Source organism: Mangifera indica, chromosome 8, assembly GCF_011075055.1.
Source record: "Mangifera indica cultivar Alphonso chromosome 8, CATAS_Mindica_2.1, whole genome shotgun sequence".
In the NCBI taxonomy this organism is placed as follows: domain Eukaryota; kingdom Viridiplantae; phylum Streptophyta; class Magnoliopsida; order Sapindales; family Anacardiaceae; genus Mangifera; species Mangifera indica.
This window is the reverse complement of record NC_058144.1, coordinates 1,018,220-1,033,913: the sequence shown is the minus strand read 5'-3', so window position 1 is coordinate 1,033,913 and position 15,694 is coordinate 1,018,220. Positions and strand designations below refer to the sequence as shown.

General features: G+C 32.4%; 2 protein-coding genes across 2 annotated transcripts; both read right to left on the bottom strand.

Moving 5' to 3' along the window:
* Positions 1-4,745: 4,745 nt before the first annotated feature.
* Positions 4,746-8,821, bottom strand: LOC123224209 (probable pectin methyltransferase QUA3). Its single transcript, XM_044647807.1, has 7 exons — positions 8,045-8,821; positions 7,751-7,954; positions 7,456-7,666; positions 7,110-7,371; positions 6,559-6,933; positions 5,930-6,025; positions 4,746-5,088 (listed from the first exon to the last, which is right to left on the bottom strand). The coding sequence occupies exons 1-7, from the start codon at positions 8,468-8,470 to the stop codon at positions 4,866-4,868; spliced, it is 1,797 nt and encodes a 598-aa protein (XP_044503742.1). The 5' UTR covers positions 8,471-8,821; the 3' UTR covers positions 4,746-4,865.
* Positions 8,822-11,398: 2,577 nt separating this feature from the next.
* LOC123224263 (COP9 signalosome complex subunit 1-like) lies at positions 11,399-14,663 on the bottom strand. Its single transcript, XM_044647878.1, has 6 exons — positions 14,128-14,663; positions 13,678-13,998; positions 13,281-13,397; positions 13,094-13,179; positions 12,446-12,680; positions 11,399-11,950 (listed from the first exon to the last, which is right to left on the bottom strand). The coding sequence occupies exons 1-6, from the start codon at positions 14,515-14,517 to the stop codon at positions 11,774-11,776; spliced, it is 1,326 nt and encodes a 441-aa protein (XP_044503813.1). The 5' UTR covers positions 14,518-14,663; the 3' UTR covers positions 11,399-11,773.
* Positions 14,664-15,694: the final 1,031 nt, after the last annotated feature.

Below are 15,694 nucleotides of genomic sequence, written 5' to 3'. Positions count from 1 at the left end.
ATGATTTTGATTATAAGAAGTACTACTTTCTAAATAAACTCTTCAAATTTAGGAGATTGGATTTTATGTTTTCGTATTGAAATAATCCAACTCTTAGGATTGAATTTCTAGATTTTCTATACTAACGATTAAATTTTCATATTTTTTATTTCAGATACGGAACAAATATAATTAATATTATTTGTTTTTTTGTTTTAAAAGTGAATTAAGTGATTTGGGATTGGATAGCCCAATTATACACTTAAGTGTGATTGGACATTTTGTTTTAAAAGTTAGTTCAAATAGTAAAATTTTATCTCACACTTATATACTAACGTCTAATTATTTTTTTAATAATTTCTATATAAAGTATAATTGTTCGACCATACATTCATGTCATCTCTTTTTTCAACACAACTTTCATAAACGTTCACTTTTTTCTTTCAACGTTGAAATTTAAGACTCTTGAAAAATCACGCTTATAATTGTCAAACAAATATATGACCCTTTCAACTTCAAACATTTTTTTTAGACAAACAATTTCTCAATACTTGAAGTTTCACATTCGCATTATTTATATGGCATTTAGAGTATTTTTTTTCCTTCAATTAGGCCCCGTTTTAATTATTTTCGATCACAAAGGAAAACTATAAAAAATTACATCAATCAGAAAGACTCAAGATCGATGGTAATGTATAATATCATAAAATGATCATTAATTAAATATATAATATTTTTTACAAAATAAACATCATTATCAAATAGGTAATTAGGACGAAATCAAATTAAATTAAAACTCTAATTCAAATTCAGATACCTCGTGCCATAGAATCCACCGCAACTTTTACTGATTGACAACAACGTTGAATAATTGCACCTTAAGATGCGGATATATAGAGATATACTTGCAGAGACTGTATCATATGTGATGTGCCATCCACCATTTTCAGACGTATAAAAATATGAAGCTGTCTTATTAGTAAGAAACGACAATGAATCCTTTCTCAATTTAATTATAACTCACCGTGATGTGATGCTCAAGTTTTATAATCTGGATCTCGTGAGACGTGACCCTGCTCTCCAATTAATGACCTCCCCCGAGGTTTCAATTTTATCATTCACACCCCAAAGGTGTGAAGAATTATCCTCCACTTACAAGATCAATTGATATTACAAGAGTTAATTTGAGATTATCTCAAAATTGATAAATTGTTAAACTTAAATTTAACCTCAAATATTTGAATTAGTTTGATCTTAACTTATCTTTTAAAAGAAAAAACAAAATTTTTTATTCAAATTTGACTAACCTTATTTAAATTTTAATAACTCATATCGAATCTATTTTATTATAAAAATCTTTAAAGCATTTCTGTTAATAATATATTAATATGTTATAACTCTGTCCAACTTTAAATTTAAAGACCATTTTACCCTTCTAACACTTACTAACTCAACACTTTTCTTAAAATTTTCACTTGATAAATATCTAAATCCACCTTACTTTGTAAATTTAGAATTTTATAGGGAAGGTTATTTATATAACAATTTGAACATCTTACAGGTGTGAAGAAAGACTTGAAACATTAGGGGGGGTTTGGAAATAGTCCATTTAAAATATGGTACAATGAAATGTCCAAATTTCATTAAATGATAACAGTTGAGGGGCCACCCTCCACCCGTTTGTGTATTATTAATTTTTCGTATTTAATGTTTTATATAAATTTGTATCATGAAATAGGTTTTTTTTTTTTTTAAATTAATAAAAAAATATTAAAAGCAAACATGTGTACCAACTTTTTATGACGCAAATGAATACATTAATGTTAAAAGGACTTATTACCGTCCAAAATTTATTCGATTTTTAAATTAATATTTTTTAATTATTAAAAATTTAAATACTTATTTATAAATAATTAAATTAATAAAATTTATTAATATTATTTATTTCTTTAAAATTAAAAAAATAATAATTTTTTTATGATTAAACTTTAAAATGTAACTTCTTTTTCTTAAGATTTTTTTTCTCTTCTGCTTTTCTTACATCATCACTGACCAATTTTTCTCTTCTTCTTTTTTTTTTTTATATAAAAAATCATAAAAAACTGGTATTTGTTATTGAACAAAGATGACTCCAATAACGAATACCAATTTGTTATGGTTTCTAATCCCATAAAAGCGGAGGAAGAGAAAAACTGACCAATTATGATGTTGAAAAAGGGAGAGAGAAAAAAAAACAATATTTCAAAGTTTAATATCAGGAAAAAATGAATAATGTTTTATTAATTTTAATATATTTATAATTAAATAACAATTTTATTTTTAAAATATTTTATTAATTTTAACAATTTACAGATGGGTATTTCATTTTCAATAATTAAAATATATTAATTTAGGAATACAATGAACTTTGGACAAAAATAGTCCTTTGGCCATACATTAATGATATGTTATTATATAAATGTGTATTATTTTATTATTAATTCAAAATTATTCAATTATTTTATAACATATATCAAGATACACAATTTTATTAAAATACTAATTATCACAATATTATTTTTAAAAAATCACAAACAACATTTAAATTTAAAAAAAATTCATAGTCATCCTTATTATATCACTATTTCTTAAAAATAAAAAATATATTAGTAATATATATTATGTTATATAATATACTTATTATATCATAATATATATATCAATAAAACTATATATATATAAAATTGAATATTAATGTCCACGGAAATGAGGCTAAGTGTAGGTCAGCCCACATAACATTGGAACTTCTATTCACTGTTCCTGGCCCTTGCCTCCAACTCCACTTTGCAATCTAACCAAACTGGGATATGAGTCAAGCCAATTTAGTTTAATTTAACTCAATTTGAATTTCTTTTATAAAACTAGAGTTGAACTCGAATTATAACATATGACTCGACTGAAAAATGAGTCAAACTTAAATTAGATAAAATTCGATTTGAAACAACTTATGTGCTAATTATTAACTCCGACTTGATTTAAGCTAAATCATGGCTGCTAGATAGAGCTAGCTTAGAAGCTGCATAAAAGGTAGTGTTTACAAATATAAAATATTCACTTGGGAAGCTTAAAAGAGTTGTGTTTCTCCTTCTTCTCAAGTCTCAATATTTTCTCTTAGACTTTTTCCTTCACACACATGACACATAAAATCTGACCTTCATCCAGCCTCCATTTTCATTTCTTTTCTTCAAACGTTAAGCAAGCAAATTTAAATCCATCGTGATCTATCTCCTTTCACATTTTTTTTTCTTATTGCCTCTTCAGATTAATGGTCATAACAACCGGTGAAAGTTTATCTCACCGATCACTATTCTAATTACACATCTCTTTTTTGGCTATCGTCAACTAGGGTGCCATATATTTCAAGTTTTCATCTTCAACAGTAAAAACCCTAATGTCTTTGTTTGTCAATTAGTTTGTTAGGGATTTGTATTAGAGTTTGTTTAATTCTTTCATAAGTTTGGTGGTTGCATTTGTTGAATCAAATGTTTGTTGAAATAAGAAAGATCATAGTGGGCTGTTGATTTTGTTGTGCCTTACACTCTGTAAAATATCTTAGACTTAAAAGAAAAAAAAAAAATTCATTTTTATTTCATTATGATTGGATTACTCTAATATTTTTGTAGATTTAATTTCCCGGCACAAGAAATATAAACATTTTGGCATTTGCTTCTATTTTCTATAAATATATCAAAAACAAGTTTGGGGTTTAAAGTAAAAGATGCATGTTTTAAATCTTAAGCTACGAGCTTTTAAATTCAAATCAAACTCGAATCGAATTATGAATCTCAAATTTTTTTTTAAACTGAACTCGAATAATCCTTTGTACTGGCTAGCTAAACTTGAGCTGAATTTGAGCCATCTCTAAAATCCTTCAAACCGAACTTGAGCCAATCCATGTTCAAAGGCAGTTCAGTTCGAATCCATCTCTAGACATGACAAACGTAAGCTAAAAACAACTAAATTAGATTCAACTTGAAATATTATATTAAACTATGTAACTTATTTATTTATCAATTATCCACTATTAATAACATAAGCCGAATGATGCAAACTCATCAAACCAAACAATACGAGCTCAAGCTTGAGCTCAGGAGAAGAATCTAAGCCACTCTCACCTACAACTCTGTCAATAAAGTACATTACATAGTTCGTTTTAGGGATTGACGACTTACCCGTTCAATGACTTTGGCATTGGACATTCCCAAAATTAGTACTATTAGGTCGAGTGAATTCAATAATAAACGTCTGTTAACATTCCAACCTTTCTTCTCCTTTTAAGACCTATCCGAAAGAGAATGCAATACTTCTTCTTCTCGGTCATAAATATTTGAATAAGGTGAACCGCCCCGTGAATATCTTTTCTTCTAAATAAACGAGTTCAAATTAGGCTTAACCAACTAGAATGTGTATTATCAATATAGGAGATCTTTTAATTGAAAAGATTCATCAACCTGAGACGAAGAGAAGAGTCTATCTATTTTATTTAGTTAGTTGAGCCGTGAGCAGTTCATGAGTGGTGCGGTTTGTTTACAACCTAACCTCCACCTCCACCTCCACCTCCACTATAAACATATTTGTTGTCCAAATTAGAATTATGGTTAACTGGAATTATCATTGCCACTGATTGTATGGTAATATCAAACTGCAGAGTCTGTTCATTTTTATACCCACCACCACATTCTAACCCCTATTATATCTTAATAAAATTAAAAAAAAAAAAAAAAACATGGAACAAGTAAGCAGGCTACATTTTTAGATGTAATGGAGACCACATCTTGGCTTCAATTAAGTAAAAAAAATTGACAAGAAACAAATAATACCTATCATTACAAACACTAAAACTTCTTTCAGAGAGATGTTGAAAGTACCTTCCAAAAATTTTTGGTTGCAACAAGAATTTTCTCTCGCCCATTTGATTCCGGTTCTTTCTCGTGTATGGCAGTTGTCCACCTTACAGCATGAGCTACACGGCTTACTTTGTCAATGACTTCAGGAGAATCTCGAATAATAACTGTTCCCTCCGGACGCAACATTCGATCCATCTCAACTATCAAATCTACTATGCTACACCTGCAGTAGATTCGTATATGATGATGAGCACTTACTATCAAAAGAAGACTAAGCATTTATCCAATGCCAGAAGAATATGCAAATTAAACATCACGTAAGGATAAAAGAGAAACAATGCCAGCTTTTATATTGGTGCCGGTCTTAAAATGATAACAAACAAGGTGCACGAAAAGAAAAAAGAGATTATTTGCAGAACTGGAGTCAAATTTAAAATATATGAGCAAGAGTTTTAATTAACATCAACCATGACTTAAAAAGATAAGAAAAAGACGCATGAGTGCTGGCTGCGTTTGACTTGCTTACAGGCAACGGAATGCAGCATACAATCTCAAAACAATTCCATGGAGCCGCATGCTAACCACAGAGGATCAGCCAAACCTACTGTGAATTTTGATTCATTTGATCATATATCCAAATGATTTAAACAGTTTCCAGGTAATTATAAATAAAACTTAAATAGCTTGTCAATTGTGAGCATTACCAGGAGAACTTAGAATGCTAATGCAAGAGTTAACAACATACTAACTCATGCAAAGTAGTGGCAGTAATTAATTTGTGACAGGCATAATGCAACATATTATGCATTACAAGATACTATCTTTCAATTCAATTCAACCATGCCCATGCCTTTAAGACGCACAAGTACAAAGATGAAAGAAAGTTAAAAAAAATTGAAATAGGACAAGTTCAACCACCAAACAGGGTGATATAAAGCAGCTGGCCTCATAGATGAATATCTGAACAATTAACAGATTTTTCCACAAAAGCCATAAACATAAATCATATGTTAAGAAAACAAAAAAACATAGTGTTGAAGAATAAGATTAAAGATCATATATACCTGTTCTTCCTTGACCCTGGACTTCTTATTAGTGATTCAATACTAGCGACATGGATTAGATCATAAGTACGGGGATATGTTGAAAAAGGCTCACACCTATGAACGTTAATCAGAAACAGCATATTTTTAGTGAAAATTTCCAATAAAATATCATCAATCCAAATATAAACTGGCACTACTTAAACTATGTCATAACTGAAAGAAAGGGTCAGTGAAGAAGAAAAGATGCAACTAGGAATCAAATTTGAGCACAATAATAAAATACATGTTTGGTAGATATCCATCCATAATTTAACTCCTTTTAAGAATCAATTTCATATAGATAATAATATCAATTGAAATTTATCCTAAATTTACAACTTGGTCATCAGAGATTCAATAACCAAGGTTGGTGTGATGCAAGCTGTAAGAATTCAAGTGGAATAACTAATTAGAGAAAATACTTTGTTTAAGATATATTAGCATGATAGAAAAGCTTGATCATGCAAAACTCTGGTAGATCAAGCCAAACAACTGCATAGGAAGGGGAACAGATTTGGCAAGGAGTAATTACTGTATGTAACAATTCTTGTAATTTTTTTTTGCAGCTTATTCAAAGCAAATACAAGGACAAGCTAAAAAGAACTCACCAATCATGATAGGCTCCAATAAGGCCTCTGTCATAAATTACACTGAGAGTTGATGGTTTGCAAGCAGGAACAACATTCATCACCCAGACAGGATCATATGCAATTGCTGCGGCAAAACCTCCAAAAAATGCATTCATATCCATGACATTGCGTACAGCTGGAGTTCCTAGCTTCACGTTCAAAGATTTCTTATAGTAAGCAACTCTTCTAGTCCATCGCCTTGTGTCAGCCTCAAATACATCATTCCCATTTTTAATGACCCAGGCCCTTGAAGGAATTCTTGCTAGCCGCTCTGGCCACTTTGGGATTGTCCCAATAGAATATTCTCCTTTCACAGAAGAAGTCCTACTGACACATTTCTTCAACTTGAAATACCTGCAAATCATCCAAGCTTAGGTTTAGACTTCCGGCTTGAAATATATAACATGCAGCTAAATCACTTGCACAATACAAAGTCAAAATGGAAAGAAAGAATACTTCAGTTAAAGTCTTAATTTCTTAATATCTGATAAAATTCTAAGAAACTGAGAATGCATTTTGAGAAGAATTACCATGCATAACTTGGATCATCTGATTCTTGACACAATTCAAGCCCAAACTCATTCTGGTTGGGCAGACATGATTCTCCGACAGGCTTCTTCCAAATGACAGTGTTTCCATCAACAACAATCAACTCATAACACAAGGCTCTTGCCACAGCCTGGAGGTCTGCCCACTCCTTGTCTTGTTTAGGCCACTGTACTGGGGGACCAGAGATGACTAGGTATCCACCAGGCCTAAGTAATCGATCCACCTCAAGGAAATAAGTGGCATCTGCAGAAGCAAGACTTCTACATAAAAGGGAGCAAAATACAGGAAGCAAAGATGATATACAAACCAACAAAACAAAGAACTCACTATAGGCAGTAAATGGAATCAAACATCGAGAGCAATGTACAAAATCAAATGAGAAGGCAGGAAACGGAAGTCTGCGTGTGCCAAGCATGGCAACAAATGCTGGTATCCCTCTTTCTAATGCAAACTGTATCTGCGCTTTGTGCGAATCTCTGGGAGCGAAGGAGAGAGTTAAAATATCTTCCGCCAACAAAGATCCCCCAAAACTGGCAACCTACAAATGGATTAAAATTTCAAAATCTTCAAATAAAAAAGAACGAAGAAGCAATAAAAATGAAAAATACAAAAAGATTCGTACCCCACATCCCATATCAAGGGCAGTCCTCAGACTTCCCCCATTTATGGGAATGTACTGTTTCAATTTGTCAATGTATTTGTCGGCACCATCGGTGAACATGGTGCCGCCACCAGGAAAAATGAAATAAAGGCCACTTTCTTTCATCCAACCTTGGTGACCTTTTCTGTCTGCAATTTTATTGTATGGCATGTTGGCATGCCATATCTGCACATCACAAAATTAAACTTTTAGGAACTCTGCTCATCATGAACAATTAATTTTTTTTTTTTTTTTTAAAAAGAAGCAATCTTAAACCTTGCCCAAGCTCTCAGGCCAGTGAACAGGAACTCTATAGCCATCGGGAGGAGGAATCAAACAAAGCGGGGTTTCATCGGGTAAGGGACAATGCCTTTCTCTATAGAAATTCATTTCTCTACTGAGTTGGCTATTGCGCCTCGGATCCTCACACGGCATGTAATCTACTGAGTCAGCAGGACAGGACTCGATAGGTTTATGGCGGTGACTGGCCTCAACTAAAGCCACCAATCTCTGGCGCTGACGTGGATCGGAAGTGGAAAGAAGCAAAGCCTGTCGGCCCGATGCGGCAAGAGAATCGCCGAGTGGAGTGAAGACTAGGAGGAAGAACAAAAGGACTAATCCGAAGAAACTGGCGGTGACTATGTCTAGGAGTTTCCATTGACGGGCGTTGCGCTTAGATGCAGGTAAGTTAAGGTGACCCATCTGAATGTGATCTGCTTTTGACTAAATGCAGCACATTTGGATGCCCACAAACAGGTTTCTTCTTCTTCAAGGGTTTGTGTTTAAAGATCAAAAGTAAGCTAAGCTGGAACACAACACAGACACTCACAAAGAATGCTAGTGTTGCAGGGTTTTGATCTGAGAGACTGAACTGCAGTGTGTCAAGCGTGACAGTAACAGCTAAAACAAAACACTACATGAGGATGACGGTGACTCAAACAAGAAATCCTCTATAAAAAAGGTCGGATGCGGTGAGGTGGGCAGCCGGGGTAGATTTCAGTGGATTGGAGCACGAAAATTTTTGAACAGTGGGACTCAACGCTACCAGATAATTTAGTATTTAAATTTATAAATTATTCGGTTAATTAAAGAGCAAACCTTATCTATCTTACATTTGCCATTAAGTCCTGCGCACTTATAATTAAATAAAAATCTATAACATATAGTAGCTAATAACTAAATAGCCACGCCACCAGAGTATTTAACATCAAACTTTCCAATTTTTTATTTATTAATTATAAAAAATTTAAATATTTATCAATCAATTAAATTTTATTATTATTATTGAGAATAAAATCATTATTTAAAAATTTTATTTAAACTTATATTTTAATTTATCCTAAAGTTTTAATTTTTTTTTTATTTCTAACCTTATATTTTTTAGGATTAAAAATGATATTTTTCCTATAACTCTAAGGTTTTAAACTTTTATATTTTTTTCATTATAATTGCCCCCCTAGCTTTTTAAAACATTTTAATTCACCCCTTCTCTCTCTTTCAGTTTTCAAATTTGATCTTCAACAATCATCCTTGTCTCAAACCGTTAGTTCTCTCCCTCTTGCCTTCCCTCCCCCTCCCCTCTGTAGTCATCTTCAAGACAATTAGTATTCATTTGACGAAAACTCATTTGATGAGACTCTGTCAGACAAAGATGAAGACAGTCAAAGTTGGAAGGGAGAGCGACCAGTAAGATAGGAGGGAGAGACCGACAGAAAGAAAGAGAAAGAAAGACCAGAGTGCAACTAAAATTTTTTTAAAATCTAAGGGGCGATTGTAATAGAAAAAAAGATAAAAGTTAAAAACATAGATTTGGGGGACAAAAATAAATATTTTAAAACTTTAAAATAATCAAAAATATATGTTTAAATAATAATTTTATCCTTAATAATAATAATAAAATTTAAGAAACAGATAAATATTTAAATTTTCAATAATTAACAAAAAAAAAAAGAAGTTAGATTTATATCAAACCTTGGGTGAAAATAGTCATTTGGCGTAACTAAATTAGTATTTACTATAAATAAATATAACATTATAAAATATACTTTAATTGCCTCTCAAGTAGGGTTAGATCTAATTTAAACCAATCCCACATAAAGGATGATATGAAATCTATCAAAATTTAGATAAATCAATTTGAGATAATTAAGTTTAGACAAGAACTTAGTTAAAAAATATAATAAAATTATGTATATATTTTTTTTTATACATAATTTATATATATAGATGTTGTGTTATTATATAATTAGATGATTTTGAATTAAATATATATATATATATATATATATATATATATTACTCTAAAAAATAATATAATTTTGAAATCAATTCAAATTAAGTCGATCTTAAATATTTTAATTAATTAAAATTCAACTTATTTTTTATATATAAACTCAATTTTTAATTTAAATTCAACCCCAGTCAATTTCAAACTCAAACATCTCATATCAAATATAACCCTAACCATAAGAATGGTAGGGACTATCAGCCCCACAGACTAAGAATTAATCTTAGAAAAGGCGCACACAAAATTATTTACAAGGCGAAAGAACTATGTCCCACCCAAAGTTTAGTGAAAAGACACAAACCTATGGGTGATCGAAAACTCAAATACCCATGCAAAATTTACTTCATTATTATACATCCAAAAATTTTCAATCAAGACTATTTTACTAATAATATTAAAATAATTAAAATATATCTCTTTTTTTTTATTCGAAAAATTAACAATTTATTTTTGGGATTTAATTTTAAAAAATTCACTTTTTTCTCAAGGCTATTTTTTAGTGAAACTTCTCCCTCTCTAGCAACAGACATTATCTAACCATCTTTTTCCCTTTTTTCAACCTTATATTTGTCGAAGAAGATGAGTTTTTGTTTAGATAAAGACAAATCATCTTCATCCAAACAAATCAATGAGGCCATCGATTCAGCTTCGTTGGTTGGAATCAACAACCACATCTGGAACCATGGGCTAGGAGAAGACCAGAGGGTGATGAAAATGCTACAGGTTGCGATTGATTTAATGGAAAGCGACAGTCTTTGATTCGTCTGAAATTTGTTTTCAATTCATCATCGACCGAAACTTCTTTGCATGTCATCAAAGTCGTGCGGTGGTAAAGGGAGAAGGGAGGACAAAGATAGTAGTCATCGTTGGAGAGAAGAAAACCTAAGAATTTAAGGGGAGAATCGTTTTTCAAAGTTGAGACCTGAAAGTAAAATGTCACTTTTTAAAACTTGAAAAAAATAAGTAATTTATATATTTTTTAATATTATTATTAAAATAATAATTTTCTCTTTATATTTAATGATAATTTTAAAAAAAAAATTAAAGACAGATAAATGTTTGAATTTCTTAACTCCCACATGTATGTTTTTGCCCATTCACCAAACGTTGGGTGGCACAAGATAAGTTTTGTTCTACCACTTTGGGAAATTCATTAGACTCTCGAAGCAGAAAATTATGTTTCTAGATCAAGGACTAGGTCTCCAGCTAAGTGAACTCAATTTAACAAGAGTTAATAGATAATTAGGCAGTTTACATGCCAATCGCATCTTGACTGCTTGACTCCGGTTGGATTGAGAGTCCGTCAAAATTCTTTCTACCCTGTGCTTTTATGTACAAAGGCATATCAAATCTTACGAGGGTTACAAAAACAAGTATCCAGTACAGTTTTCAATTTTAGTTGAATACATTCAACAAGACATTACACTCGGAAGGCGTAACACAGGAAGCGAAAAATCCTAATTAATAGAAAGTAACAACAAATAGAAAAACGAAGAATTGCAACTTTGAAAGTAATTCTGTGTATATACAGTAATGAAACTGTCGGATGTTTGTAACTGTTGAACATGAATCCTAAAATCTTCCAAATTCAATTTCCCATGGACAACCAATCTTCTTTCACTGTGTCTAGGGACCTTGCTTCCATGCTAGTAGACCAAGCAAAGGAAATAGATCAAATGATAGACAACCTCAGCCAATTGCCCAGCAGTATTTGAGATTCAAAGTTTCCTAGAAGCCCTAAGATTGTATTCATACTTCAGAATATTTGCCCTCAGCAACATTGCCCTTAAATCCTGATCAAATTCTTTGCCAGTCTGCAAAACCCGTTGAAAAGTCGCATTTCTTTGATCAGCATGTCTTGCATACAGAATCTTGTTGTGTGAGTCAATGCGAGCCTGCAGAGGTGTGAAGGCTTGATCAAGAAAAACAATTCCAAACACTTAACCCAAATCCTCCTATAAGAACTTGATTCTAGGCCAGGACTCACAAAAATATGATAACTAATTTCTTTCACATTGAGATTCATTGACATAGCAACAAATTTATGTATATCCACAGCATATTAAAAATTCTAACGGAATTGCAAGGGTTGTTTGTCTCACAATGAGCCCCTAAGGATAGAACAATCAGAAGAAAAGGGGTATTGTATTGTTAAAATTCTCTGAGAATTGCAAGAGTTGTTTGTCTCACTATGAGCCCCTAAAAGATAAAAAAATCACAACAGGGACTACCATACTCTTGGGATACCGAAACTGTTCCAATAACACTGTAGACAGCAACAGAAGTGTATAACTGAGTTTTCTGTGCTCTCATTACTCATGGAATATTTATCATATTCAGATTGAAGCATCTTAAAAAGAGAGAAATATATAAGAAAACAATAATCAAACCTGTATCTCGTTGTCAGTAATCAAGGTTTCCAGTTCTTTCTCTAACCCCGCAACACTTGTCTTGAAAGCATTTGCCATCATTTGCAAATCAACAGACACAAATGGATGTGTATACTGGATAAGGGCTTTATTACGGATTTGATCATATAACGTCTCAACATGGTCATGCAAATGGATATCCAGTAATAGGTTTGCTTTAAGATTTCCAAGGTAATCCAGACATGATGCGTAATGGCTGAAATAAGAGGATAAATTATAAAAACTAGAACAAGGCAGAGGAAAGAGATATACTACCCAAAAACACACCATTCACTCAAAAGGCCTACCAACAGTCGATCAGGACATGTACTCATGTCACTACATAGAAAGTTAAAAAAAAAAGCTCTATGCAATGATAAAACTAGTTAAACAATCTACAGATTAAGTTTAAAAAAAAAGAGGCAATAGAGAAAAAGGGTAAAAAGAACTTGTGCTTTGAATTAACAGAAATGATGAATAAAAGAGTTCAAAAGGGCATTTATGTGCAGATAAGTTAAATTTGAACAGAGTGGAAAAGGAAAAGAAAGCTTCTCTGCATACAAGCTTGAAGCACAACTACAGAATTCACTAATTAGCTGATCAAATTTTAACAATGAGACTACTTTTTACCTTGAGTGGAAATCATTAATAAGCTCCCTAACTTCGGGAACCAACTCCAAGAAATTCCGGAAGCTCACACTGTCTATAACTTTGCTCTGCCAAATAAAAACATCAAGTCAATAAATGATCTCTAAAATGCAAACCAATGGATTTAAGATAAACACAATTATTAGAGAGAAAAAAAAATGATGCATGCCTTGAGCTCAGCCCGATCAAAACTTGCTAAAGCACAAAGTCCCCCATATGTTGCAACATCTTGAGAAGCAATCACCTCGTTGTAGCTACTTCCCAGATCAGGACCCACTTCCAGGAACTGCACGCATGTGAAATACAAGTAGTAAAACATTTCTTAAAGAAAAAAATACAAATTATCTAAACATGCCCATCATACAATTTCACCACCCAAAAAAAATTCCAAAAGAAACCAAAAGGGACCAGACCTCAGTTCATTTAAGTCACTTTCCATCTCCAGCTGAGATTCAGTTAACTAATTTTTAACACTTACACAAGTTAAGAACAAACACTATACTAGCAAAAGTTCAGTAACAATCAAATTGAGACAAGAAAGGATGTTAAGATATGAATTGACATACCTTACGAGCTGCAAGCTTGTACTTTTTAGCCTCCAAGTGAGCCAATCCTGCAGCACAACGTAGTTTTGCAATTGTAGTAAGTTCAAGAGCCTCTGGCGTTTGCTCTGCTTTGCTAACGTAGCTTGCCACATGAGTAAATTGACCCATCTCAATGCTAACCAAAATCGTACTCATACACATATGAATAATATGCTTGGATGTAGTGCAATAATCACGAGTACGAACATAACTTTTAAAAGCATCCCCAAGTGCACCATGAGCATAGTAAAAATCTCCAAAATCGTTGTAACCCATTCTTATGCTCTCTTTAATTAAATTTGTCTGCATCGACAGTGTATAAAATTAAACCATTTGTATATGATGATGAACAGATCCATGAATATACATATATATAACTTTCGTAACAATAATTAATTTATAATACAAACATAACATTATAAAAGCTCATACCCTATAAGCATTGAGTTCGTTCTCAAGCTTCTCCTTTCGCTGTTCAGCTCTGCGATCCACTGAATCGCACCATGCCACGTCCATAGTATAACTGGGGCCCAGTCTTCCATCAATTTTCTGCACAACCTCTCTGAAGAGTTGTGTGTTCTCGCCTTTCTTAATCTCGTCGTAGGCCATTCGTAGCGCCTCGAGCTGCATCGAAGTGTTGTCGCAGTGTTCGGCAATAAACATAAGGCGAGTGATCTTTGTCCGCCCTTGGTAAAGGCTGGCGTAGGCTTCGATGTCTAGCTGCTCACCGCTTATGATTGGCCTGTTACGTGCCGATTCCTCACCGCCGTTAGAATAGATCTCCTCCATCATTGTATTTGATTGTTCGTCTTCCGTTTCCATAGCGTTAGAATGGCAATTTTATGCTTAGGGTTTGGCTGATGGAGAAATTTCTTTCTAATTCACCACGGCAGTGACAGAGTTGGGATGATTTCGGTGCAGTCCGTGGAGAGGGAGATGGCTTCGCACGTGTTCTGCTTTTACCTTTATGTGCATCAATATCTGATAAACGACCCGTTGATAAAAGGATTACTCAATTCACCCTTCAAGCCCAAGCCCAATACTTGAATTTGTACATTCTACTTTGCTGACGTGTTAATGTGCACACCTTTGTAAAATAATAATAATAATAAATAAATAGATAAAAACTACCTCCACAGCTTTATTAGTATAAAACCTATCACGCTCGCTATTGTAATTCTTTTTTTTTTTATTGATTTAAATTTCAATAAGAGTGATTTTAGAAAATTAAATTATCTTATTATTACTAATTATTTCACTCTCATTACAATTCAGATTTATCATTTACTTCCTCTCCTCCCTTTCATTATCACTCTTTCTTCCTAGTAAATGATCTGGATGGGTTTGGATTTGGATTGACAACGATTTTGATGGGTTTGGATTAGGGTGAGTAATGGTTTTGGTGGGGTTGAGTTTGGATAGATAATGGTTGTGATGAGGGGTGGATACGAACCAAAATCGAATCAAGTCTGAACATCTCTCACTCTAACGAAAAATGACTCGATTCAAATTCGTCGAGTCAATATTAAGAGTGATTTGAGTTTAATTAGCATGAAAATAGTTTAGTTTGAGTTTGACTCAAATTTATTGCTTAAATTCATGGCTAGGATTGTGGCTTCAAATTTGTAAGTCATTTACTAAACGATATTGTTTAACAATTATTTAACATAGTTCAAATCAAGCTATGAGCAAAGCTTCAATCGAATCGAGTCATTTATCTAGTTCGTAAGTCAAACTGAATCAAACTCTTTATAGTTCAAGTTCAGTTCGATTTTAAAATAAGTCGAACATTTTAACTCAAACTCGATTTATATTTAAAGTAAACAAATTTAAACCGAATCAAACCAACTTTTTAGTTCGAGCCAGCTCTATTGGGGTCCCATCTCAGTGATGAATAAAGGTTTTCAAACTTAAATTATAAGGATTGAACAAAATATTTTCATACATATAAAAGAATTATATTATCATATTTGAGTGCGTCATTGTGTTCAGGTTTAGG

What these genes read in the sequence shown, in the direction of transcription:
- LOC123224209 (XM_044647807.1), bottom strand. Translation starts at nt 8,470, where the DNA reads ATGGGTCACCTTAACTTACCTGCATCTAAGCGCAACGCCCGTCAATGG. An exon ending in GGCCTGAGAGCTTGGGCAAG is followed by an intron (nt 7,955 to 8,044) that starts GTTTAAGATTGC and finishes TGTGATGTGCAG; the next exon opens with ATATGGCATGCCAACATGCC. An exon ending in GATTCCATTTACTGCCTATA is followed by an intron (nt 7,372 to 7,455) that starts GTGAGTTCTTTG and finishes TTGCTTCTGCAG; the next exon opens with ATGCCACTTATTTCCTTGAG.
- LOC123224263 (XM_044647878.1), bottom strand. Translation starts at nt 14,517, where the DNA reads ATGGAAACGGAAGACGAACAATCAAATACAATGATGGAGGAGATCTAT. An exon ending in ACGAACTCAATGCTTATAGG is followed by an intron (nt 13,999 to 14,127) that starts GTATGAGCTTTT and finishes CTGTCGATGCAG; the next exon opens with ACAAATTTAATTAAAGAGAG. An exon ending in ACAAGCTTGCAGCTCGTAAG is followed by an intron (nt 13,398 to 13,677) that starts GTATGTCAATTC and finishes ACATGCGTGCAG; the next exon opens with TTCCTGGAAGTGGGTCCTGA.